Source organism: Phaethon aethereus, assembly GCF_964289735.1.
Source record: "Phaethon aethereus genome assembly, chromosome: 2".
Lineage (NCBI taxonomy): Eukaryota > Metazoa > Chordata > Aves > Phaethontiformes > Phaethontidae > Phaethon > Phaethon aethereus.
Window position 1 is genome coordinate 58,194,159 of NC_138582.1, and position 25,571 is coordinate 58,219,729.

The following is a 25,571-nucleotide window of genomic DNA, read 5'->3' on the forward strand; positions in this document are numbered from 1 at the left end:
ACCCCCCCTTCTCAGCAGGGCTGCTCTCAATCCCTTCATCCCCCAGCCTGTATTGATACTGGGGGTTGCCCCAACCCAGGTGCAGGACCCTGCCCTTGGCCTTGTTGAGCCTCATGAAGTTCACACAGGCCCATTCTTTGAGCTTGTCCAGGTCCCTCTGGATGGCATCCTGTCCCTCAGGCGTGTCAACCGCACCACTCAGCTTGGTGTAGTCTGCAAACTTGCTGAGGGTGCCCTCGATCCCACTGTCTGTGTCATTGATGAAGATACTAAACAGTGCTGGTCCCAATATGGAATTTCTCTCAGACTAGGGGAAAAACATGGTCCATGGAATAGGAAGCCAGGTTATAGGTCAGTGGACTTGTGTTCTTTTCCAGCTCTCGGTAACTTCTTGTGACTGACCACTGGTCAGTACACCTTTGCCACTTTTTTCCTATCCATAAAATGGATATAATAATTCCGAATCACATTCTGAAAGAGGTCTTCATCTTTGGATAACAAAGTTATTAGTTTCATACCAACTAAGATTATTTCATTCCCCACACAAATATCTATCCATATGGACGTGTTTAAGTTGCTATTAAATAATGTGAGTAGTAGAAGTAAGGACAGTTTAAATCAATATCTTTTCTAAACGTTAAGTGCCTTTCCACTTTCATATGTAATACGATATGTACTTCCACATAAAGGTGAAATTATACTGCTACAGCATATTAAGACAACCGCATTTGTAGAAAGTACAAATCTAATCAAGGGACTTATAAAATTGTACAATGCCTTTGTGGAAATAGTAAACACCATTAAGACATTTTTTATCATCCTTTATTCCATCAGTGGAAAAATGTTTCATATTACTCTTTAGGCTTGCTCGTTAGTCCTCAGTAACACTAAAGCAACATCTAGTAACATAAGCAATGTATTGTTGAATAAAGTGCAGTGTGTTGTAAAAGAAGGACATGGTAAAGAAAAAACATATCATGTTTCACTAATCTGTAATGCCGTCTGTATAGAGAACAGACTGTATCATGAAGGAATGCCAACAAGTCATCTTTGAATTTAGGCACAGATTACTCCTCTATTTAAATATATGTCAACCTTCATGATATAAACCAAAATAACTGGCTAAACCATGTATCAATATTTTTTTACTGAGTTCGTGTCTCCACAGCTAATGCAAAACTTCCTCTCATTCATTCAGTGGGTGTTGTATAAAGGATGCCAAGGTTACAAGCGTTTTGTCTGCATTAGGTACACAATACGGCCTGAGCCTGCTTTCATTGTCATTCTCCATCATTTTCTGGTACTGCTACCATTTGCGTCAAGCAAACTGTAGAACAGAGATGCAACTTTACCATCTCTAGTACTCAAGCCATGGAGGCAAAGCCATCATCAACAAAAGAACCGAAATATATTTGTTGTGTACAATGGGCTGGGAAAGCTCATATTTCAGAAAGCAGTAGGCCTGGACCTCGGTTGAGGACAATCAGGTCAGTTCTCTCTCCTTCAGCGGAGCCAGACCACTTTCCACCAGCACAGAGGTTATGGCCAGTTACCTGGTGGCAGTGTCATGCTCCTTCTTTAGAAGTATCTTTTCAGATGCTGTAACACCTACTAGACCTTCCAGGTTTCACTGGTATAGTAAAGATTATTATCATCCCAGCCAGCCTCCCCCTACAGCAGTGTTCCCTGCTGTTCATTTCCAGTTTGGTTCTTAATTGTTATTCAGCGTTGTGGCTAGGTAATTGTGGGTTGGGTTTTTTCCCATGTTCCATGTGCCTTCTCATTTTACTTCCAGTCTCTATCCTACTGCAGTTATTTCTCTAAAGAAAAACGTCCTGCAGGAGTGGTTCCATGTACAATCTCAACACTACCCATGCAGTCACCTTTTGTTGGAAGAGTTCCTTCTGTGATGCTAATAAATATCCATTTTAATACTTACAGTTCTCAGGTGAGCGTGCTAAACGAGCAGGGAGTTCATTGCCTGCTTTGTCTCTACTTTGCTTACAGAAATGGGTCTCAGATCGTACCTTACACTAATTCTGCTCTGTAGTACGTATAATTTTTTGATTAATTAAATGTAATCTATCACAAGAGTAACAGCACTTTTTCATCCGAAACACTCCTGGGTATATAATCCAGTTTTCTGTACCGTGTTGCAGTGGGAAGATTGCAGCTGAGAATGTTCTGTTTTCCAATGTTTTTAGGTCTTAATTCTTTAATATAATCTCTTCTGTTTGTGCCCTGTGCTTTCACACTTCTTGAAATAGATCACTGTGCTGGTGTAACTATGAACATACTAATGTATAATGCTGAGGTTTTAGAAGATCTTAACAGCCTTTTCCTTTTTCTTTTTTACATAGTTGACAGCAGAACTGATTGAAGCCTGTGAGAGGCTGTGATACCATTTGACAGTATTTATGTTCTCTCCAGATGACTTGTTCTCAGAAGAATCTTTTCAAATGGCTTGCCAACACTCACAGTCCCTACACTGCCAATTACTTACTATATATGTTATTTAATGTTAGAGCATGTATCATAAAATAATTGAAATTGAATGTTTTCAAGTACGACTGGTTGATATTACTTGTACTGCCATGGCTATATATACAGAAAACACACAGCAAATGCCTGTACATGAATAATGGATTGGAGATTAATGAAAGCCAATTTGTTTACTTTTGTATTTTGAGATGGAGAGTAATGTAACAGTCATTAAATATCCCTAGTATATTTCCATTTACAACAAAAGCCTGAAAGCAATTATTTGGCATAACGCATACTAACAAAGAAATCCAATGACACAGTAAATAATTATTTGATTGCAAGAAGAATACACAGCCTACATGTGGAGAAAACAATAGTATTCTCCATCTCTACCTTACTCGCCCATGCAATTAGAGCTTGTAAGGCTGCTGGGGACAGGGACCGAGGTTACAGAAAGAGGTGGTCTGGATGTTTCTCACTCGTCCTTCCACACCTGCCCTATTGGAAACGCAGGCATGTCATCTGCTGCCTTTCCAGATCCTTGTCAGAAGAGTAAACACAGGGAGTCTTGTTCTCCTTAATGCAGCTTCCCTTATTGATGGGTCACATGGGAAAAGGAGTTGCCTGAAATCATTGCGGTCTGTAGAAGACCCTCTTGGGTGTCACTGGTGGTGTGAGCACACGCTTCATGCTGCAGCACGGGGCCCTGCGTGGGCAGGAGTTGGGCGCTTCAGCTGGGTGCCTGTGGAAGGCAGAACGCACAAAGCAGTGGGCAAGTCTGCAGATCACTGCCAATACTGGGCTCCTGTTCAAGGCCACGCTGGTTTTTCAGTATTGTCATCTCATAAATAGACTGCGTTTAAATTACAAATGCCTCCAAATGCTTTTTTTTTCCTTGTCCAGTAACACATTTATGAAGCCCAACTGAAAAATGCCTATTGGGCTAACGTATGATTAATAAATTACTGTGATTATATATTTTATAGCATAAAAATGAATGTTTATTCATTTACCTTCACAGGAACAGTCCCTGAATCTAATCATACATGGCCTTTGCTATTCTTGGACTGTGTGCCTAGGGCAGATTCTCAACAGGATGTAAAAGCTTGGCTTAGCAATGGAATCTGTAATCTGTGCTTGAACATCACTGCAGCATTATTCTTGCTTTGCTTTTAAGTGTTTTAAGAATTCATCTCAGGGTACTATACAAGTACAGAAATGAGGCTTATAAGTGACTCAATAATTAGTGAAAAAAAATCAGTGAAAATATCAGATACTGGTAGCAGCACTTAAAAATACTGATAGTAGCTCTTGGCATTGAGGAAATGAAGAATAAGGAGCAAGGAGACAACCACTGGCTACAGTAAACTTACATGTAAAAGGCAGTAATCTAACCAGAGAGCTAATACCACCAGTACCACATTCTAGCTCTGTTAAAAGGACATTAAATAAAGTAACAGTTGCCAAATATATATGTGCACATACATACACATATGTGTATGTCTGTATGTATATACACAATTCTCTGAAAAAGTAGTATCTTAAATTGTTCTAATATGTGCATTGCTTAGTGTTTTGGGTTTTGTCTAGAGCTATCTGTTGAGATGTGCTGGGGCTCTTGTCTCACCATGAAGAAACACAGGTTTCTTTACAGGTGTGATTACATAGGCAGAGCCACTGTGGCTCTGTCTAACCCAGCCTTTTGTCCTGACACAGTGCCCTGATGGATCATTTATCAGTACAAATCCATAATGTGGTCATGAAAGCTTTAAAACAAAAAAAAAATCAGTGTGCTCTAGTGTAGTTTATCCTGCATTTTTGAACGTTTGTATGAAGTTTAAAAGAGTTGTCCAGCATAAGCAAGCAGATGAAAAATGAGTTAACATTATGGATGAAGTAGAATCATAGAATCATTAAGGTTGGAAAAGACCTTCAAGATCATCAAGTCCAACCATCAACCCAACACCACCATGCCCACTAAACGATGTTCCAAAGTGCCACGTCTACATGTTTTTTGAACACCTCCAGGGATGGTAACTCCACCACCTCACTGGACAGCCTGTTCCAATGCTTGACCACTCTCTCAGTGAAGAAATTTTTCCTAATATCCAATCAAAACCTCCCCGATGCAACTTGAGGCCATTTCCTCTTGTCCTATCACTTGCTACGTGGGAGGAGAGACTGACACTCACTTCGCTACAACCTGCTTTCATGTAGTTGTAGAGGGTGATAAGGTCTCCCCTCAGCCTTCTCTTCTCCAGACTAAACAACCCGAGTTCTCTCAGCTGCTCCTCGTAAGACTTGTGCTCCAGACCCCTCACCAGCTTTGTTGCCCTTCCCTGAACACACTCCAGCAACTCAATGTCCTCCTTGTAGTGAGGGGCCCAAAACTGAACACAGGATTCGAGGTGTGGCCTCACCAGTGCCAAGTACAGGGGCACAATCACTTCCCTACTCCTGCTAGGAATACTGAATTTTTGTTTTATCATGGATTTACTAAAACTACTTGATACAGTGTCAACTAGCAGATCACCCCAAGTTTTGCAAAAGTAAAGTATATGTGTCTAGGTTTTCACTGTGCATGAATTTAATAAGGCTGCACTACTAAGAGCCAGCGTAGACAAGAGGGTGGGGAGTGCAGGGTATATTCATCCTCGGAGAGCAGGAGGATACGGTGAGAGATGTTGGAATATCAGCAGATGCTTTCCAAATCTGCAGTGCTGAGTACTCATCGGTATAAAATACTTCCTTCTTTGTTGTTATTAGAAATATTTGAATTTATTTTACAGGGAAAAAGATACATTTGCATTCCTCATTAGAAGACCCGAACAATTAGGGTCTACACAAGGATGGACCTGTGACTGATGCTTCTAACAACCTGTTGCATCCAAGAAAGAGCCTGTTACTTAGATTTTCTTCAGTTCAAATATTTGTACTGTATTGACTGAATTACACTGTAAAATGAGAACATTTACCAAAACCAAGAAGACAATCCAATGTTTCGTCTTGTTTTTTTCTGATCAAGGGAGGTCAAAACCTGGAGGCAAGCAGTTCAAACATTAAACACCGTGATCAACAAAACTGGGTAGAAAGGAAGAAAATGGGGGACCAAAAAAACCTCACCAGTTTTTGCAATTTTCCCGTTTGTTACAGACACTTGTTATGTCAGACACGGAAAGAGCGGTCAAGCATTGGAACAGGCTGCCCAGGGAGGTGGTGGAGTCACCATCACTGGAGGTGTTCAAAACACATGTGGACGTGGCACTTTGGGACATGGTTTAGTGGGCATGGTGGTGTTGGGTTGATGGTTGGACTTGATGATCTTAGAGGTCTTTTCCAACCTCAATGATTCTGTGATTCCAAAGGGATTTGTTTTTTTCACACTGTCGTATGTCACAAAAGGTTAAAATCCACTGAAGATTCTCATACAGATCTAGTTTGCTTCCGTTTATTTGACACAAACCTTCTGACAGGACAGGAATTCAACACCTGCAGGAGGGACAGTCTGGCTAACTCCTCCTTCCAGAGCAGGCAGTCCTGGTACCTGCTAGCGGAGTAAAGTGAGCGGCAGCCCGCTCACGTTGGAGGGGCGGACATCAAAAGGGGTGGCACCAACCGCCACGCACTAATACCCACCCGCGAACGGTTAACGGCCAGCCGCGCGCCAGCACACGCGCGACCTCAGCCAACGTCCCTCCCGCCGCGGCCTGCGTCCGGCCGGCGGGTGCGCGCGCGCAGCCGGGCATCGCCGGCGCATGCGCGGGGCGGGGTCTCCTTGCCCGCTGCGCGGAGGGCGAGCGTCGGCTTCAAGGAGAGGGAAGGGGGAAGGCGGGGGTCGCCGCTTTTGCCGTCGGCGCCATGTTCCTGTGTGCTTCCCTGCGAGCTGCGGCTGCATGCTCGGTAAGGGGGAGGCCGCCGCTGCGGAGGCGACACGTCTGTCCCCGCCCCGGCGGCCGGGACAGGGCGCCCGGTCGGCTGGAGGAGGCCGCGGGAGAGGAGGGAGGCCGCGGCGGGGACGGGGGTGGGAGGTCGCTGCTGCCCTCGCAGGCGGCGGGGCACGGCCTCGGGGAAGAAGGGCCCGGCACAGCCGGTGGAAGGGCGTCGCTGGCGGGTCTCTCCGTTGTCCACGGGGCCCCAGGGCCTGCCGGCGTTACCTGAGCGGCTCTAGAGTTGCGCTGCCTGCATCAGGTGAAAAAGGCTCCAGCAGTAGCTGCTTGGGGCTTATCATAGGTTTATTGGGAAGCTTCCCAAGTGGAAATAAAGTTTCTGACTTGTCCATGTGTGTAAGACCAACCATTGGAAGGAAGCCTCTTAGTTTTTCAGTCCTGAGTCAACTCTTTGCACTAATAGAAATTCTTTAGGCTAGTGCAGAAAATAGGGTCTCGTCCGATTTCTTCTTAAAGTCTGAAATGTACAGGCTTTGGTTCTCGGAAACGATGAAGTGTCTTTGGTTAGAATAAAGGGTTTTCATCTGAAGTGCATCTTTCGGTAGGAGACTGCCTCTTACAATTAGAAACCTGAAGATTATAACGTCGTGGTGGTCCCTTCAGAGCCAAAACTGCATATATGCTATATTTACTTAGCATTTGGTAGGATTTATACCAGAGCATCAAATCCTTATTTATATGCTTTTTTCAGCATTGTCTGCAGAATTTACATTGCATTTGCATGCAGTACTTACACTTTTAATCTTTTGTCTGAATTTTACATGTTCTCTGGTGCACTGAGAACACTCAAATTGGTGTGCCAGAGCAGTCCATTTGATGTGCTTCGTGTCAGTTGATAAAGACAATAGACTGAGAGCCTCCTGGAAAAGGTGGCGCTTGGGAAGGATCTGCAGTCCATATTGTTATCCATGTATCCCAGTGTTCATTTTGGCCTCTGACAGAATGGCAGGAGATGAATTGCTTTTCTGGCTGCTGCAGATGAGCCAGAAGTGGAGAGCAAAGAGGAAATGGATGCATACTACATAATACGCACAAGTGCCTAGTAAATCCAGTGCTTCCTGGAAGGACTAATCATATGACAGGGAGAGACTACAGCCATCATGTGAAACTACACTGCAGGTGAAACTACATGATCTGCTGCTGAAAAGATTGAGCTGACTAGGTTGCTCTTACGGAAGAGCAGGGGCTGTAGTTCCCTGGTACTTAGGCTTGGATTTCAGATCTGACCTCATGCCTGTATTTTTGCTAGTTCGATGCTAATCCACTTGAATTCCCACAAACTTTATACAGTAACAGACATTAAGTGGTTAAGGGGGGATTTGGGGTTTTTAATATGCTATACTTCTCTTACTTTAAGACTCTCAAAATTGGTCTAGAGTTCAATGTACAAATTAATATAAAATTGATATAAAATTATTTTTTGTAGAATGTTTGCTTATGACAAGGTAGTATCAAATTATTTTAGTAATACTGGCCATAATCTAGCATGATCTTGGTATGTTTCTGCATGGCTGATCCAGACAGAGACTACAGAGAATGGCTGAACACAACTTGCATGTGGCTCTTGGGTTCTGTTGATATTTCAGGGTCTTAACTTTGTTCTCTTACGCCTGATCTCACTGTTCAGTTAGAGGAAAGCTGAAGAAGCATGTAAATGCCTACTAGAGAAGAAGATCAATAATGGTAGTTTCTGCAAACTTTTTAAAGGATGTAATACAAAGTAACATTGTAAAATTCTGCATTAAATGTTTGATGAGAATTACTATCTAAGGCATTTAGATTAAGCTGCAGCAGAGTATTATCTGTTTGAAGTTAAATCCTTTAACTTCTATGTTGTCTGCAATAGTCAAGGTGAGTTAAGAGAATTGCTCCCCTAATAGTATGGGAGAGCCCTTAATATTCTCTTCTTGACTTAATTTATCTAATTAAATTGATGTCAGTAGAATTAATGGCTTACAATTAGAATAGAAGTCAAGCTGGTTCTGAAAGCAGTCTCTAGCAGTATGGAAATTATTAACTATTAATACTATCTACTTTATTTCCTTTGTAGATAAGACAAATCCGATATTTACATAGAACAGCAGTGTGCAATGCCAGTGGAGGAGCCTTATTTGTGGTAAGTAATTTTCTCCCTTACTGGAAGGGGGATGTGTAAGAAGAGTCTGGCATATGCTTTTTTAATCTGCCTAAAACCTTGTGATGAGCAGAACTTGCTATAGAAGCCTGCTGGAATGTACAAAGAAACGTTTTTTCAGAACTTCTTATTAGAGTTGTGGTGGGAGTATCAAAAGGTTTTTATTTTATTTTTTTGCCTGGTGTTTCTTTCCTTATGTAGTAAAAATTCCTGTTTATTAATAGCAATGGTGATATGAGCAGCATTTCTGTGTGATTGCAGATGCGATTTTGTTTAAACTTATTTAATTATAAAACAGTTCTTTTTTTTTCTTTTTTAACTGAAGTTAGTTGAGTTTGCAATTGAAACTCATAAAACTTGTTGCAGGCTCAATTTCTTGATTTCTAAAATTTGCTGCGGAATTACCCTTAGGTTCAGGTGTAGTCCTGTTCACAAGCAATGGAAAAGTGCAGTTCTTGTTCATATTATGTGTCATATAGCATGTTGCATAATGATTCATAATTGAGACCATTAGGCATTATCATGATATGTATAAATAGTAATAGTGTTTGCAAAAAAAAGAAGCCCTCAAATTTAAATGTGTAAAGTAGATGTGTTGCCCATCTATCTCCAAAGAGAACCTGAAGCATCTCCAAGAGGTGTATTCTGTCCCATTCTGCTCCATTCAGAGCTTTATTCAGCTGTTGAATTGCAGACTAGATAATTTGGCATTTTCCCAACATTTGGTAGAAATCAACACTACTAGAGAATTGACCGCTTTGTTGAAAGCAGGTGCTCAGCATTTTTGGACAGATTGTTGTTGTTGCCTTTTGCAGCTGTCTGTACAGCTTTTCTCGTAAGATGAAGTTAATGGGATTACAGTACATACTTCGTATACTTTTCCAGAAACCTGAGCAGTCACTGATGATTTATGGAGTGAGAGCTGGTATTCAAGGAACAGAGGAAACAGTGTAGGCTGACAATTTAGGAAACTTCAAGGGTAGTTTGAGGTTGGTGAAGACAGGCAAGAGGTGTCTTTGGCACACTAATGGATGTTGGTGTCTGGCATATTAAGCTAGACAGCTTTGTAAATTCTCCAGGCATTTTTCAAGGTTTATGTAACTGTTTAAATTATTTGCTGGAGGGATTAGTACGAAAACAGAGAAAGGGAAGTAGAAAAGTAGAGTTGTATGTTTTAGTTAACTATTTGTAATATACAGCTGTTTTATTTAATAGCATCAGAAAGAAATCAGGAAGGGAAGGCAAGAGACCACCATGGCTGAGTGGAGACCTAATGGGCAAAGTGAAGGGCAAGAAGGAAATGCACAGGCAGTGGAAGCAGGGACAGGTATCCTGGGAAGAGTACAGGGATGCTGCCTGGTTATGTAGGGATGGGGTCAGGAAGGCCCCAGGAAGGCGCAGCCGCAGCTGAACTTGGCAAGGGATGCAAAGAATAATAAGGGCGGCTTCTACAGGGATGTCAGCCAGAAAAGGAACGTCAAAGAAAGCGTACTACCCTTGATGACGAAGACTGTCAGACTGGTAACAATGGATAAGGAGAAGGCTGAGGTGCTGGATGACTTCTATGCCTCAGTCTTAGCTGGCAAGCTCTCTTCCCACACCTCTCAAGGGGATGGACTGCAAGGTGGGGACTAGCGGAGCAAAGTCTCTCCCACTGTAAGAGAAGATCAGGTTTGAGACTACCTGAGGAATCTGAACATACATAAGTCTATGGGACCTGATGAGATGCATCCCAGAGTCCTGAAGGAACTGGCTGATGTAGATGCCAAGCCACTCTCCGTGATATCTGAAAAGTCCTGGCAGTCAGGTGAAGTCCCTGGAGACTGGAAAAAGGGAAATACTGTACCCATTTTTAAAAATGGTAGCAAGAAGGACCCTGGGAACTACCCATCCATCAGTCTCACCTCTGTGCCTGGGAAGATCATGGAACAGATCCTCCTAGAAGTTCTAGGCACATAGAGGGCAGGGAGGGAATATGAGACAGCCAGCATGGCTTTACCAAGGGCATGTCCTGCCTGACCAACCTAGTGTCCTTCTATGATGGAGTGACCACATCAGTAGACAAGGGAAAAGCTATGGATGTTGTCTATGTGGGACTTCTGTTGGGCATTTGACATGGTCCCCCACAACATCCTTCTCTTTAAATTGGAGAGATGTGTATTCAGTGGGTAGACTGTTCAGTGGATGACGAATTGGTTGGATGGTCGCATCCAGAGGGTAGTGGTCAACAACTCAACATCCAGATGGAGATCAGTTATGAGCAGTGTCACACAAGGGTCCATATTGGGACCAGTACTCTTTAATATCTCCATCAATGACATAGTGGGATCGAGTGCCCCCTCATCAGGTTTGCAGATGACACTAAGCTGAGTGGTGCAGTTGATGTACCTGAGGGACGGGATGCCACCCAGAGGGACCTGCACAAGCTCGAGGAATGGGCCTGTGTGAACCTCATGAGGTTCAACAAGGCCAAGTGCAGGGTCCTGCACCTGGGTTGGGGCAACCCCTGATATCAATACAGGCTGGGGGATGAAGGGATTGAGAGCAGCCCTGCCGAGGACTTGGGGGTACTGGTGGATGAAGGGCTGGACATGAGCCAGCAATGTGTGCTCACAGCCCAGAAGGCCAATCACATCCTGGGCTGCATCCAAAGCAGCATGACCAGCAGGTCAAGCGAGGTGATTCTGCCCCTCTGCTTCGCTCTGGTGAGACCCCACCTGGAGTCCTGCGTCCAGCTCTGGAGCCCTCAGCACAGGAAAGACATGGACCTGTTGGAGAGGGTCCAGAGGAGGGCCAGAAAAATGATCAGAGGGCTGGAACACCTCTCCTGTGAGGACAGGCGGAGAGAGTTGGGGTTGTTCAGCCTGGAGAAGAGAAGGCTCTGGGGAGACCTTATTGCAACCTTCCAGTACTTAAAGGGGGCCTATAAGAAAGATGGAGACAGGCTTTTTAGCAGGGCCTGTTGTGACAGGACAAGGAGTAATGGTTTTAAGCCAAAAGCGGGTAGATTCAGAGTAGGTAGAAAGAAAAAATTTTTCACAGTGAAGCATTGGCAGAGGTTTCCCAGAGAGGTGGTAGATGCCCTGTCCCTGGAAACATTCAAGGTCAGGCTTGGATGGGGCTCTGAGCAACCTGTTCTAGTTGAAGATGTCCCTGCTCATTGCAGGGGTGTTGGACTAGATGACCTTAAAAGGTCCATTCCAACTGAAAGTTTCTATGGTTCACTCATTTTTATTCTGCAACAGAATTTTTGCTAAAAGAGCACAGGAAGTTGTTTGTGTGGGGGTTTGTTTTGTGTGTGTGTGTGTGTGTGTGTGTGTGTGTTTGTAATAGGTGGTACTTGTTCTTCTGTGAAGTAAAAGGCTATGGGAAGAAGGTGGTTTGATGTCATCGTGTGTGTATATAATTGTTTGCCCTGACTATAACTAAAGTCCCTCAGAGCAAATTTCAGAAGTGACTTGACACAGTAAATTTCAGGAGAAACTCTTCCTGCTGAGTTGAGCTGACGGAGTTATTTTAATCAACACTAGGTGTTTGTATACAATCAGAAAATGGGACTTTTTTTCCCCCAGATTTCTCTAGGGGAGGAAGAAAAACATTAAAAAAAAGTCTTAGTTTTCTGGAATATTACAGGCAGATGAAGTATCAAAGGTTGTGTAAACCTGCTTGTGGAGGAATGGTAGGCTTACCTGGGAGTAACTCTAACCTGTTGGGGTGGTCGTTTTTGTATGTCAGTTTACACACAAGTGTCTTGGTTTTGTTTTGCAAAGCATATTGGGGCTTCTTGTTGCACTTTCAATATATGAAATCTGTATGTGACGAAAGGAAATGTATACAGTGTGTTTGTTTTGTAGCAGCAGGGGACAGCCTGGCAGGGGACCTGGTTGTCTTCAAATCTAGTATTAAAAGGCAGTGCTGATTTGCATGCCCTTTTATTGCTTTGCAAACTGTTTTCATGCAAGGTTTTTCCTTAAATGATATCGGAAACATACAGAAATAAGAAAACTTCTACTGAAACTCCTTTGTATTCTGAAACAGGCAAGAAGAGACTTTCCCGACCATTAAATTCAGTCTAGTGCCATCACAGGCAGCTAGATCACACTTCCAGAGCATGTCAAGTTTAAAACTAGGTAGATTGATTAGGTAGAACCTAAGAGAGCTGCTCCACATCTGTCATATTTCTGATGGTTAAGGAAGGCCTGATTACAAAGATACTTGTATTTACAATAGTCACCTTTCTTTCTTTAAACATGCCTTCTCTATCTTTGACTTTTACCTGTCTTTAGCCTCCTTAACAGCTGAAACTTAACTCTTCTGCTTTGTGGTTTTCAACGCAAGGAATGAATTTCCTTAACACATCAAGTGCCCTGATGCGGGCTGTGTCATAGGGCTGTACGAGGGTTTGGTATAGAAGGCTAGATAATTGCTATATTATAGTTTTAGTTACTTGCGCAGATGATCAGTGAAATTCTTGGGTCTGAGAGCGCTTTCACCATTCTGAAGAGAGGTTTATATCTTGAGTTCTGCTGAAATAGTTAATGTAGGGTTCTTTCCCCTTGGAGGAGAAGTAATACATTTCTTTTCATTGCTGATTTAATAATGGACTCTTAACAGGTTGTTGCTCTAAACATCTTTTCTTGTGCAGGCCACACAATTCTCTCATTTTGGTGTACAGTGTTTTGGACTGGTTTCCAAACAGGGCATAGGTCAAGTTTCAGGCCAACTTTTTTGCAGGATACATGAAAGCTAAATTATTCTAGTTATTCTGTTGTAATTCTTCTGCGCTCTTTAATAATTCTCTGTGTCAAGAAAGATTAATAGATCACTGAAAAAGAATGATAAAATGGCCCAGGTTGATGTAGCAAAAAGAATGTGAGATGAACATTCAGCAGCCTTAGTAACTTCCATGGGAGAGTACTGTACTGTACTGTGATCTGTGGGGACAGTGTGGCTTGGGTAGGCCTTCACAGTGCAGTTGGTCACGCTTAAGTAGGTTAGACAGAATGCTGCAATGCAAACATGATACAGTCAAGTTATGGATGGAATGAAAACATATTGTGTAAAATTTCAGGAAATTGGGGAGCTCGAGAAAAGAATTAGGAAAAAATGTGAGGGTAGAGTTGGACCTTGCTTTTCAACAAATTGCTGTAGTTGGTACAGACATAATTGTTTGTACTTAGTTTGTGTATGGAGGAAGCCTTGATATATTGGTTTCTTTTTATGAGCATCTCCTACATAAGGAAAGGCTGAGAGAGCTGGGACTGTTAAGAGAAGGTTGGGGAGGGGAGATCTTATCAATGTCTATAAATACCTGAAGGGAGGGTGCAAAGAGGACCGAGCCAGGCTCTTTTCAGTGGTGCCCAGTGACAGGACCAAAGGCAAGGAGCCTCAGAGAACATCGGGGAACTCTCTCTCTTTTTTCTTTTCTTTTTTTTTTTTTTTTTTTTTACTGTGAGGGTGACCAAGCACCTGGCACAGGTTCCCCTGGGAGGTTGTGGAGTCTCTCACCTTGGAGATACTCAGAAGAAGCCATCTGGACATGGTCCTGGGCAACCAGCTCTGGGTGGCCCTGCTTGAGCAGGGGGTTTGGCCCAGATGACCTCCAGAGAACCCTTCCAACCTCAACTGTTCTGTGATTTTATACAGTATTCCTTCCAATACTGTGTCCTTAATTCTCATCTTGTTCTGCAGAATCTGTATCCTAAAAAAAGGCTGAAATGCACCAATATTATTTAGGAGCAAATCAGCTCATGTAAGTCTCAGATAAATGGTGCACTGTCAGACAAATGGAATAATAGGGAACATGTGATTGACAAATTCCTGACAGCTCAGTAGGCCTAGAACTCTGTAAGCTCTTGATGAAAACTATCAAACTCTCCACAGCACAGAATTAGATGAAGCCCATTTAGGAAAATGGAAAACAAAAAAAAGTGACATGATCTTATTTAGAGTTCACCTGTGCTGTAGCCATTAAAAGGTATCTTGGAGCCTTTCTGCACAGAACCAACTGTGTGGTAAACTGTAGCTTCAGATATGAAGTCTTTATTAAATATTCCTCTTCACATGTAGGGTGTGCAAGGATATCAGTTTAGAGAGGATACACTGAAAAGAACAGCTTTTCTAGGCAGAGGGAGATTTTAATAAATCAAATATACTTATTTACAAAAGAAGTTGAGATCAAGTACAATTGTGACTGTATCAAATAGCTATGGAAGGCAAAATAGCAGCCTGAAATAAAATAGGCATGTGGATTTGAGAAGGAAAAGTTACATTATGGAAATATTTAACATGAATCATGGATTTGATCTGTGCAGCTAAGACATAGAACAGGTCTGTAAGGGGAAAAAAATTAAAAGCTGCATGGTATTTCCAATCAGTTTTTCCTCCATCAGCCTCTTTTTGAGAACTTTCATTAAAATTGGTAAAAAACCCTAACCAACACTACATATGAGGAATCAAATCCTTTATCTGGAAGGATTAGTCTGAAATGGTGGCAGTTGTGTTCCTAAAAGCTGTTTTATGTTTTGTTGTAGAACATGCAATAAGCAATAAATTCATACTTAGTAAAATACTAGCGTGTTCAAAGGGAATCCGTTATCTTTCTGTAAACCCTGTTATTAGGAGAAGGTCATCCTTGGTGGAGAAGTATATATGGACTGCAGTCTTACATTTGACTTGGAACCATGCCAGGGGTACATGCTTTTCAATTGATGGTGGCAGTGATAGTGTCTGCTCCAGGATATAGACATGATAAGCAAAGTGAATCTCTTGCTAGACCAACAGACATAATTGAAGTTAAGTATTTGGCCTTTTGGTATTTCCTTATTAAAACTTCTAAGTCTAGAAATATGTATGGACCATACTTACTTTATGTTCTGCACTGATGACAGTCTTTGAGCATGTGAGTATCTGGCAGAGTTAAGATTTTTTTCATTAAGTCCTTCGCTGCTTAATAAGAACGCAGCATGGAAACTGCAAAATCACCCTAGGTTACTTGAAAAAATGATCAAAGTGAAAGTTAGTGGAGTGGGTTTCTTTCTCCTTCATATACTTTTAAAGCTTTTATTATTAGCTGCTTGTGGATTACTGTTAACATCAAGCCTCGAGTATAGCTTGCATTTTTCCCCAAACTTTCAATTTAATTTGAAACTTTCTATTTGAAAACTGAATAAAGTTTGGAATGAAACTTAGCTATGAGTATTTCAAGGATACCATAATGAGCTGCTTAGAGATAACTAAAAATTCTGTGCCAGAAGTTTTTCTGGTGGGTAAGGATTTTTGCCAGAACTAAGATTTTATTATAGGAATATCTAACTTTCTTCAAGACTTCCAAATTTGTTCTTCTGAAGATAGAAGAACTAATTTCAATTTGATGTTTCCCTAGAAGACCACATTAATAATGATAGAATACCTTATTATTCAAAATTCTGCTTCAGAATTGTATCTAAAATTAAAATGTTGAAATCCATTACAAATCAAAAGAATATGTTAAAATGGGTTAATAATGTGTGTTTGAATGTGCAATCAGTTTAGTTACATAGCAAGCTTCTTGATGAATTTTAAAGTTTTTACAGTTAATGTCTCATGGGAAAAAGAAAAAATGTTGGTTTAGTCCCTTGTTGTTTATTAAGGTATGAACCAGAGGACTCTTAATCTACCTGTGATGAATTTGAACAAAATTGCCAAACTGTATTGTGTTAAAAAAAGTATATTTTTATAGTAACACCATATTCCTCAAGAAATGATTTTTTGACTAGGAAATAATAGGAACAAGTCATTAAGAGTGACGAAATAATTATCAATATTTTTCTAACCTTCCCAGAGATATTTAATCATTTATGATTGAGTACTATGAGGTTTATCTGGAATATATTGGTTTTATTCAAGCAACTCAACTGTAACTGTCTAATGAGAAGATATTTTACAACAGTAAATCTGTCCTCAATAATTTTCTGACAACCCTATTTTTACGTGTTTTCTTTTTCTTTTCCTGAAGCACAGAGATAGTCCTGAAAATAATCCAGATACTCCATTTGAGTTCACACCTGAAAACCAAAAGGTACGCAGACAAAAAGAGTGAAATCCACAGACATTGTCTTCAGATCAGTACTGATTTTTTTTTTTCCCCCCTCTTTCCCTTTAAAAAGCGAATAGAAGCAATCATAAACAACTACCCAGGGGGACACAAGTCTGCAGCTGTCATGGCAGTACTAGATTTGGCCCAAAGACAGCATGGATGGTTGCCCATATCGGCTATGAATAAGGTATTTAGTACTTAATTATCTTTCAAGCATAATTTTACTGTTGTCTTTAAATATCTTACTAGAATATTTATCAATGCGTACATGTGGCACAGAATTGTGAGAATTCCCAGAGAGACTACATTTTAAAAAAGAAAAGGGAAAACTAACCCAGGGAACTCTGGGCTCTGTTGTTTACATAATGTTTGCCCAGTGCTAGAAAATACAGATAGAACAAAACAAAATTACATGAGCCTTATTTAGATAGGCTCTTTTCCCAGAATCATCCTGGAAGTAGGAACAGTAACTTGGAAAATTTTGTTTGCTGCTGAATTTGGGGAAAGAAAAGAGATAACGACGTGGAGTTTTTCTCCTCTCAGATTAGTGGCACTACACACATTGCCAGGATTGTACTTAATCTCTCGGCCTGTAAAGACTTCTGCAAAGCAGCGTTAGTGTCGTATGTGTCATGAGCATTTTATAATGCCTCACAGCAAGTGCCTGGAAGACTTTCAAATTATTAAAATTGTTTCAAAATAAGCAAGCAAGCAACTACACTGCTCTGAAGTGGTAGGTTGCACGACAGTAATCAAATACCAAGAAATAAAAAATTTTGGTTTATATTCATATGAATAAATCCACCCTATTTTGTGTTACAGTCTGGCATATCATTGGTTTTAAATTCGATCAAGGTACACTAAGTGAGGACTGTGAGCGTTACAGAAATTACTGAAGGAGTTAAAGTGCACATTTACAGAAGGACAACTTAAGTCTGCTACTGTTTCTACAGTGTAGCATAAAGCCTCAAATCACCATTAATATTGAATCAGAAAATTGTTTTTGTTTATTTACTCTAAGTTTTGGATTGATACTATGTTTAAAATGATCTTAAGATTTTTAAGTGAACAAATATTTTTCTGTGGTTTGTTACTTGCTTGCTTTAGAGACTGGAGCATAAAACAGTCAGGCTTTTGAAAACAGAGCCAGTTCTCAACCTGAGCAGTTGGACAGGGTTCCCGGTTAATGAGGTCAGGGATACTTACACCAGAACTGGCTGCATGGACATTGTGCTCCGCTCCCTATTATTAGCTGTGATGCCAATCTGCAGACGTAGCCATGGTGCTTCTAAGGCCAGCCCTGGTGTGTCACAGAACCTGAGACAGACCTGTTGTATCTGATTCAGGCGAGCGTAGTACCAGCCTAGAAGTATTCCCTTGCCAAAAGGCCTACGTGGGTCAGTGTGGGCGGATGTGTGCAATTTTGTTCATTTCTGCAGCAAAAGAGCAGAAGTGCAGTATGAGCTGGAGCCAACAACGGAAGCTGGAACCCAGCTGACTCCTTGCAGCTAGCTTGTGTATGACACTCGATGCTGGAGGGAATTGACTTGAGCTCCTCACTGTGCTAATCCATGGCTCCGTGGAGTTTGTGCTTGAGCGCGGTGACTCCAGTCAGCGTAACTGGGGGGTGTCCTGTCTTGGCACTTGAATGCAGCTATACTTTGATACCCATCCCCTCCTGTCCCTCTTACTTACCTATTAGTGCAGACAGAGGGACTTTATTGAAATGGTTTGTTAAATGCCTTTACTGATGCCCTCTAAGAATTGAATGTAGTGTCTGTTTTCCCCTTGTTACAGGTTGCTGAAATTTTAGAAATGCCTCCCATGAGAGTGTATGAAGTAGCAACCTTCTATACGATGTATAATCGCAAACCTGTTGGGAAGTACCATATTCAGGTCTGCACTACCACGCCTTGCATGCTGCGAGACTCTGATAGTATTTTAGAAGCCATTAAGAAGAAACTTGGTATGACACAAATTTGTAACACGCTTCCTAGAAATTTTTTTTTACCTTCATTTAATGATACTGAAGTAAAATTTTTCATACGGTGGGGGCAGAGCAATAGTATGGAAAATACAGAGTGAAATCATTGCAGAACAGGCACTAAACACTTCAAATTTCAGATTTGGCATTTATTCTTTAAAGAATTCAGTACAGTAGAGCAGAAGAGGCCACTGGAGTGCGGTTTAGTGGTTTTAAAGGCAATTTGCTAGGAAATGCATTATTCTAATATGACCCTTAGACTGAGAAAGTAAGCCCTATCTTACATATAGGAGAGGACTCTGAATGCTATGGTACTTTTTTATATGCAAAATAAGATTTTTAAGGTATATACTATATGAAAGTTTTTTGCGAGGTTTTTTTTTGTGTGTGGTTTTTTTTGTTTGTTTTTACTTAAGACGATAGAATCACAGAATGGTTTGAGTTGGAAGGGACCTTAAACATCATCTAGTTCCAACCCCCCTGTTCCCCTGCAGGGACACTTTCCACTACATCAGGTTGCTCAACGCTCTGTCCAACCTGGCCTTGAACACTTCCAGGGATGGGGCATCTGCAACTTCTCTAGGCAACCTGTTCCACTGTTTCACCACCCTCACAGTAAAGAATTTCTTGATAATATCTAATCTAAATATACCCTCTTTCAGTTTAAAACCATTACGCCTTGTCCTATCACTATGTTCCCTGATATGAGTCGCTGCCATCTTTCCTTTGGGCCCCTTTTAAGTACTGGAAGTCCCCTGTAAGTTCTCCCCAGAGCCTTCTCTTCTCCAGGCTGAACAACCCCAACTCTCTCCGCCTGTCCTCACAGGAGAGGTGTTCCAGCCCTCTGATCATTTTTCTGGCCTCCTCTGGACCCTCTCCAACAGGTTCATGTCTTTCCTGTGCTGAGGGCTCCAGAGCTGGACACAGGACTCCAGGTGGGGTCTCACCAGGGCGGAGCAGAGGGGCAGAATCCCCTCCCTCAACCTGCTGGCCACCCTGCTTTGGATGCAGCCCAGGATATGGTTGGCTTTCTGGGCTGCGAGTGCACATTGCTGGCTCATGTCCAGCTTTTCATCCACCAGTACCCCCAAGTCCTCGGCAGGGCTGCTCTCAGAAAATCCGTGTTTGGGATTGCCCTCACCCAGGTGCAGGACCTTGTACTTGGCCTTGTTGAACCTCATGAGGTTTGCATAGGACCACCTTTCTAGCCTGTTAAGGTCCTCTGGATGGCAAACATAATGTCAACATATGAATTCTCCATGGAAAACGTCAACTGAGAGTGTTGCATCATGTAAGATGTAAGGAGAACCCATGGGTTTTGTTGTGTGGGTGTGTTTGTTTTTTTATTTCCCTGCTTGTTGGGTGGTTATGGAGAGAAGAGAGGGTAAGATCAGCAACTAACAACTCTTCCCCTTCTATGAAGTCACAAGTGGTGCTGACGTTTCCTAAAAACCACTGTGATAATAAGTAGCTATTCTGCAGCTCTTCTCTTGCATTTGATACATTCTGTTGTCTGGGAAGAGGGGTATTTAGATGAAATTTATCTTGGTTTGTTACTGCAAAGTTAGCTTCATTTTAACTGAAACTCTTAGCTTGAGAAATCAAAGCATTAAAGATGATTGTGTAGCTCCTACTGAGACACAGGCCGTGCTTAGGCTTCTGTTAGTTTTTTTCCCCTCGTAACTATGGAGGCAAGCTGCTTTTCAGCATTCTTCCTTCCATGGAGTATTTTGTTGAGATCAGGCTCTGAGATGTTATTTTGGCTAACCTGCCCTCTGGGGAAAAGTCTGTATCTCTTATCACTAGAACAATAATGTGTCATGGAAGCTAAGTATGGGTAGAGAGTTGTTCAGGAGATAAGCCTTTGTGGATAAACCTGGAAGTTGGTTTATGAATTTGTAGCTAACAATGTTAATGCTTGGATCTTGATTTATTTGGGAATTCAGTACTCAACACTGTATATTAACATTAGCACATGAAAGCCATGTTTTCCCTATTTTTTCCATTCCATTGTATTGATTACTAAAAATGTTCCCAAGTAGAGCTGTTCTGTTTCTTAGAACTGTCATTTCATGGTTATTTTTCAACAAATCATACCTATAAACCTGTAAATGACATCTCAAAAATGTATCCAAAGACTGAGTTCACAGTTATCAGAATCTCTTGTTTAATGGAAACATTTTAGACTCCTTTAAGAGCATTTAACTATGCAAATGTTTTCAAGGCCCAAATACAAGTAATGAGAAGACTATGGAATACTTAAAGTCATGCTTTATTCTTATTCATAACCATTCCTGAACCTAATATTCTTTATTGGTTTAGGTATAAAAGTTGGGGAAACAACACCTGATAAACTCTTCACGTTGATAGAAGTGGAATGTTTAGGTGCTTGTGTAAATGCACCGATGGTACAAATAAATGACAATTACTATGTAAGTATTACATTCCCCTTTAAAAGATTAAATTTCTTTCTGTTACCTGTATTTTCACTTGTTTCAGATTCTAAAGTTTTGATCAGTTACTTCAAATTCCTATTGGCAGGGACAGTTTATAACCTAGAGCATCTTTTAGTTTCTTGGCCTCTTCCTAGAACACTCGATCTGTATTACAGTGTATCTGTGTATTTTTCCTTTCACTTACTGTCTTAGTTTATACAAGTGGGCTGATGCATTTTTGTGACAGTCTGCCCATAAATCTGGAACTTAATTAATGGGTATTTCATAAGCTTTTAAAAGCACTTTAAAGCAGTCTCTTGGAAAGTATGGACTGACTTAGCACTTTAGACTTCTGAATTATGGCTCCCTTGGATTCTGTCCGACCAAAGGAATTAGTATATTGACTGTACCCAGCTTTCCAAAAAAACCTTACTTTTAAAATATTGTGGTTTGTTATTACAGTCTGATTAATTTTTTAAGAACTGTTCTCTTGAATGGTACCCACAACTTTTTTTTTGTCACAGCTGACAGCGTTTTGCAGTGTGTGCAATGGCATGCATATAGTAGGTATGCAGAGATGCAGCTCACTAATATACCAAGGAGGCAGAAACACAAACCCACATTACAGGTGACACACATAAACATTGTTAGTTTGAACAAAATTTCTGCAGCTGTGTGTAAAATAAAAATTTTAACATTAAAATGACAGTAGGCTTTTTAATTTTCCTAATTCTTTGAACCAGTATGTGTGTTAATGGACAAGATCAAAATTACCTATGCTAGGGTCACACCTAAGAGAACCACTATCTGATGAATTTTGAATGCTGCAAATTGCTGACTCCTTCCATTTTTTCAATGATCTGATCTTTTTTCTTTTTACAGGAAGATTTGACACCCAAAGATATTGAAAATATAATTGACGAGCTAAAGGCTGGCAAAGTTCCCAAGCCTGGCCCTAGGTATGCTATATTTGCAACTACTTGAAGGCTGATCCTTTAGAGAAACTAATTTCCTGTTCCAGTGATTTGAGTTCACAACCTACAGCTAAAAAGCATTAATTAATTTACTGAACAGAATGGCATGCATTCAGTGCCTTTCTATATATTCAAAGCCAAAAAGAACTGGAAAGAACTGAGGAGAGAATTTGTCATGTTCTTGACTGCTGACTAGAAGAGCATAAAATGTGAAAATGTCAATTCTCATTTGGGTTATTATCTAATAGGGGAATGTTATCACCTGTTGGATTTTTTTTTCCTAGATCATGTAAATCAACAAATGCCTGTTGGTTGTTTGGGTTTTTCTTTTTTTCCTGACAAAAAACAGAAAGATTTTAAGTTTGTGAAAGGGTTATTATTTCTGAACTTATTTGTTATTTCCCAAGTACACATATATTTGTGTGAATGCAGGAATAAATTTGACTTGGGTCTGCTACCTATTCCTGTTGTTTCTATAATGATGTTCTTGTATTAAAAAAAAAAAAAATCTTAAACCAGTTTCCAAACCCAGGGAATCATCTTTTAACAAAGGTATGACTGATACAATTGGATACTGCCTTTGGTATTAATGGGATTAACAATTTTTGTCTGCCTGACCTATAAATAAATGAAAACTAGCAGTCCTATCTTGCATTTTGGTTATGAAACTATTTGTCACTGTTTGAATTTGGAATCCGTTTAAGAGTAGCATCACATTTCTGAAGGATGAATAGGAAGAACAAAAGCAAAAGAAAAGGTCGCTTCAGCCTTAAGTCAGATATGTAACTGCCTTCTATCCAATGATTAAACAGTATCTGAGGTGGTAACAATACCTGCAATGAATAAAACTGCTTTCATTTTTCAGGAGTGGACGTTTTTCTTGTGAGCCAGCTGGTGGCCTTACTTCTCTGACTGAACCACCCAAAGGACCAGGTTTTGGAGTTCGAGCGGACCTCTAAGGATTTTTGTAACGTAAGATGAACTGTCTGAAAATAATAAAGTAACTTTAATCTCAGTAAAATGATGTACGTTCTAATGCTTTTTTAAAAAATGAAAACAAGTTAGAATATCTACCTTACCATGCTTTTAACTACTGCAAAGCAGAATCATAATTTAAGATTATAACAAAAGTGGTTTTGTAAAGTGACTCACTGAAAGACACCACTTAAAATCACTGATGTGAAAGTTGCATCTTTTGATCCATCACTGAAAATTCTTTTCAACTTTAGAAATTAGAGAAGCAGCAAAATTGACTAAATTACAAGTCTGGCCAAGGCACAAGGAAACAAAGTGAAAGATTATCTGACCAAACTTCATCACATGTTACTTTTAATTGCAATATAGAAACAAAAAAACACAAACAGGAAAGGTGATCCAAGCTGTGCTGTGGTTAAAAAATAAAATTAAAAAAACCTGGTAGGTTCAGTAAGAAGTGGTTCTTCTCAAGTCTAGTTCTTACCATCATGCAGTGACCAGGAAAAATGTGAAAATTATCTTTTTATCATGTTACCAAAAAACCCCAAATACCAGTAGTACTCTACGAACAAACAACAACAAGAAACCACTTCCTGTACAAACTTATTTAATACAGCAAAGGTATGCAGCTGGGGAAAGACAGAATACACCAGAACAGTTTAATACATGAAGCTAGTTATCTGATTCGCAGATCTTTCTTTGACCTTACTGCTATTTATCAGCTACTTCTCAGAATTAATCTGTGTGAAATTGAGGTATTTCTCCCAATATAAAAAAAGTTGAAGATAATTTTTTAAAAAATAGACTGCATATTGACACTTAATACATATGCTTTTAAAATCTGGCAAATGCTTTTTATATATATATACACACATATATATTTCAATGTGAATTAGGAAATATGAAGATGTCTGTCTCACCTGAGACCATGTTGTGTCTGCCTCTTCTAAAATCTGCTGTGGAACTTACATTCTTACTACAATTAATGTAACAGATGGAGCTTAACTGTATTACTTATTCTGTATTATAGTTTGTTTTGATACTCTAATTAATAGTACTTACCTAAACTATTCTCCTTCCTTGGAATCAAATTTTGTATCTACAGCTTTCCCTGCATAATGACTCTCTCATACTCTCTGTGCCCCACCTTTATTTCAGTAAGCTCTGTGAGGTGCCTTGATGTATTGTTAAAACAAGTAGTGTTACTGTTGATAGTTCTGAGAGCAAAATATGTGTATTATTTGTATGTAAAGCTTGCTATCCCTTCTGCATTACTAAATTTGTAAAATCCTTTAATTGCATACAAATGGAAAAGCAAATTTAATAAATACATACAAGTCATGAGTGAAGAAGTTGCCCAATAAGCATGACAGAAAATCTTGTATATAAGTGATATAGAACGCCATGCGTATGAGAGAAAAGTCCACAGATTGCTCTATTATCTGTAATTTCAAGTTGCTGAATGCTTTTCTGAAAGGTTACTCTGATGTCTGCAATAGCCACACACCTTGTAGTGGGCCAGGCACCCAGCACTATGTGGCACGTCCCTAGAGACAGAAAATGAGAGACAGCATATTACATTTTGATGCAAAGACAGACTTGTTTTAATGTAAGAGTCTGTAACTAAGCTGTTTGCTCAACTGTAACAACAAAGCTGTATTCTAGGTCATATAGGATTACCTTATTCCAACCTAGTATGAAAGCAGGCAACCTGTTAAAGTATACGTTGAATATAAATAAGGATTTTGCCTGCGTTAACGGGACTATCGTGCTACAATTATTCATGGTTTTGTATGCAACTGTGAAAGTGATGCAATTGCATAATTGTGTTGAAGGAAAACAGTTTTAGACCTGCCAAGTTTGAAACTTTCAAGCGTCCAAAGACGAAACTCTAGAATGCCAGACTCCTCTCACTGGCTAAGCTGGGCAGGAGAATTTGTTGCCTTGTCCTGCTTTTCTCCCCCATTCATTCCCTCTGTACATGAAAATCTTGATGTCTGTCTCATGAGCAGAACATGGACCTCAACAGGTTCCATTTTTTGGAAATCACATTAGTGGTGTTCCACAGACAAGTATGTCAGCCATTTTTGATGCAACACCTAACAGTCTGCCAATCACTTGACGAGAAAAGGGTAATTCACGTTACCCTTATAGCCTGGGACAAATCCGGTACAGTTTAAAATTAAATTGAATATTTTAGGGCAGCTATAGGACTGTGAAATATTTGAAGAGAAATAAGCAAATAACCATTACTCTTCTCTAACTCACTTAGTTCATCAAGTATATGAGGCTATATGGTCCTGGTGTCTACATCAAAAAAAGTCTGGTGATCATTGTATTAAGATAAACAATTTAAGAAAAAATTCACATCTTGCATTATTTCAGTCTTTGTTGAAATTTGAACATTTCAAACTTCAAACATCCCAACTAGAAATAGAGATTCTGCAGTATTTGTTACATGTAGTTGTTTACTATATACAAAATTATTTTCACAGCGATAACTTATGCAGGACTGTGATGAGGATTAACAAGGTGATCATTATGGAAGAGTTCTAGAATAG

At 40.3% G+C, this 25,571-nt stretch overlaps 1 protein-coding gene across 1 annotated transcript; it reads left to right on the forward strand.

Moving 5' to 3' along the window:
* Positions 1 to 6,342: 6,342 nt before the first annotated feature.
* On the forward strand, positions 6,343 to 23,654 carry NDUFV2 (NADH:ubiquinone oxidoreductase core subunit V2; the record flags this gene model as incomplete). The annotated part of the gene is made up of 8 exons (XM_082014762.1): positions 6,343 to 6,384; positions 8,482 to 8,547; positions 16,562 to 16,624; positions 16,713 to 16,829; positions 18,440 to 18,608; positions 20,949 to 21,058; positions 21,944 to 22,020; positions 22,901 to 23,654. The coding sequence occupies 8 exons, from the start codon at positions 6,343 to 6,345 to the stop codon at positions 22,992 to 22,994; spliced, it is 738 nt and encodes a 245-aa protein (XP_081870888.1). The 3' UTR covers positions 22,995 to 23,654.
* Positions 23,655 to 25,571: the final 1,917 nt, after the last annotated feature.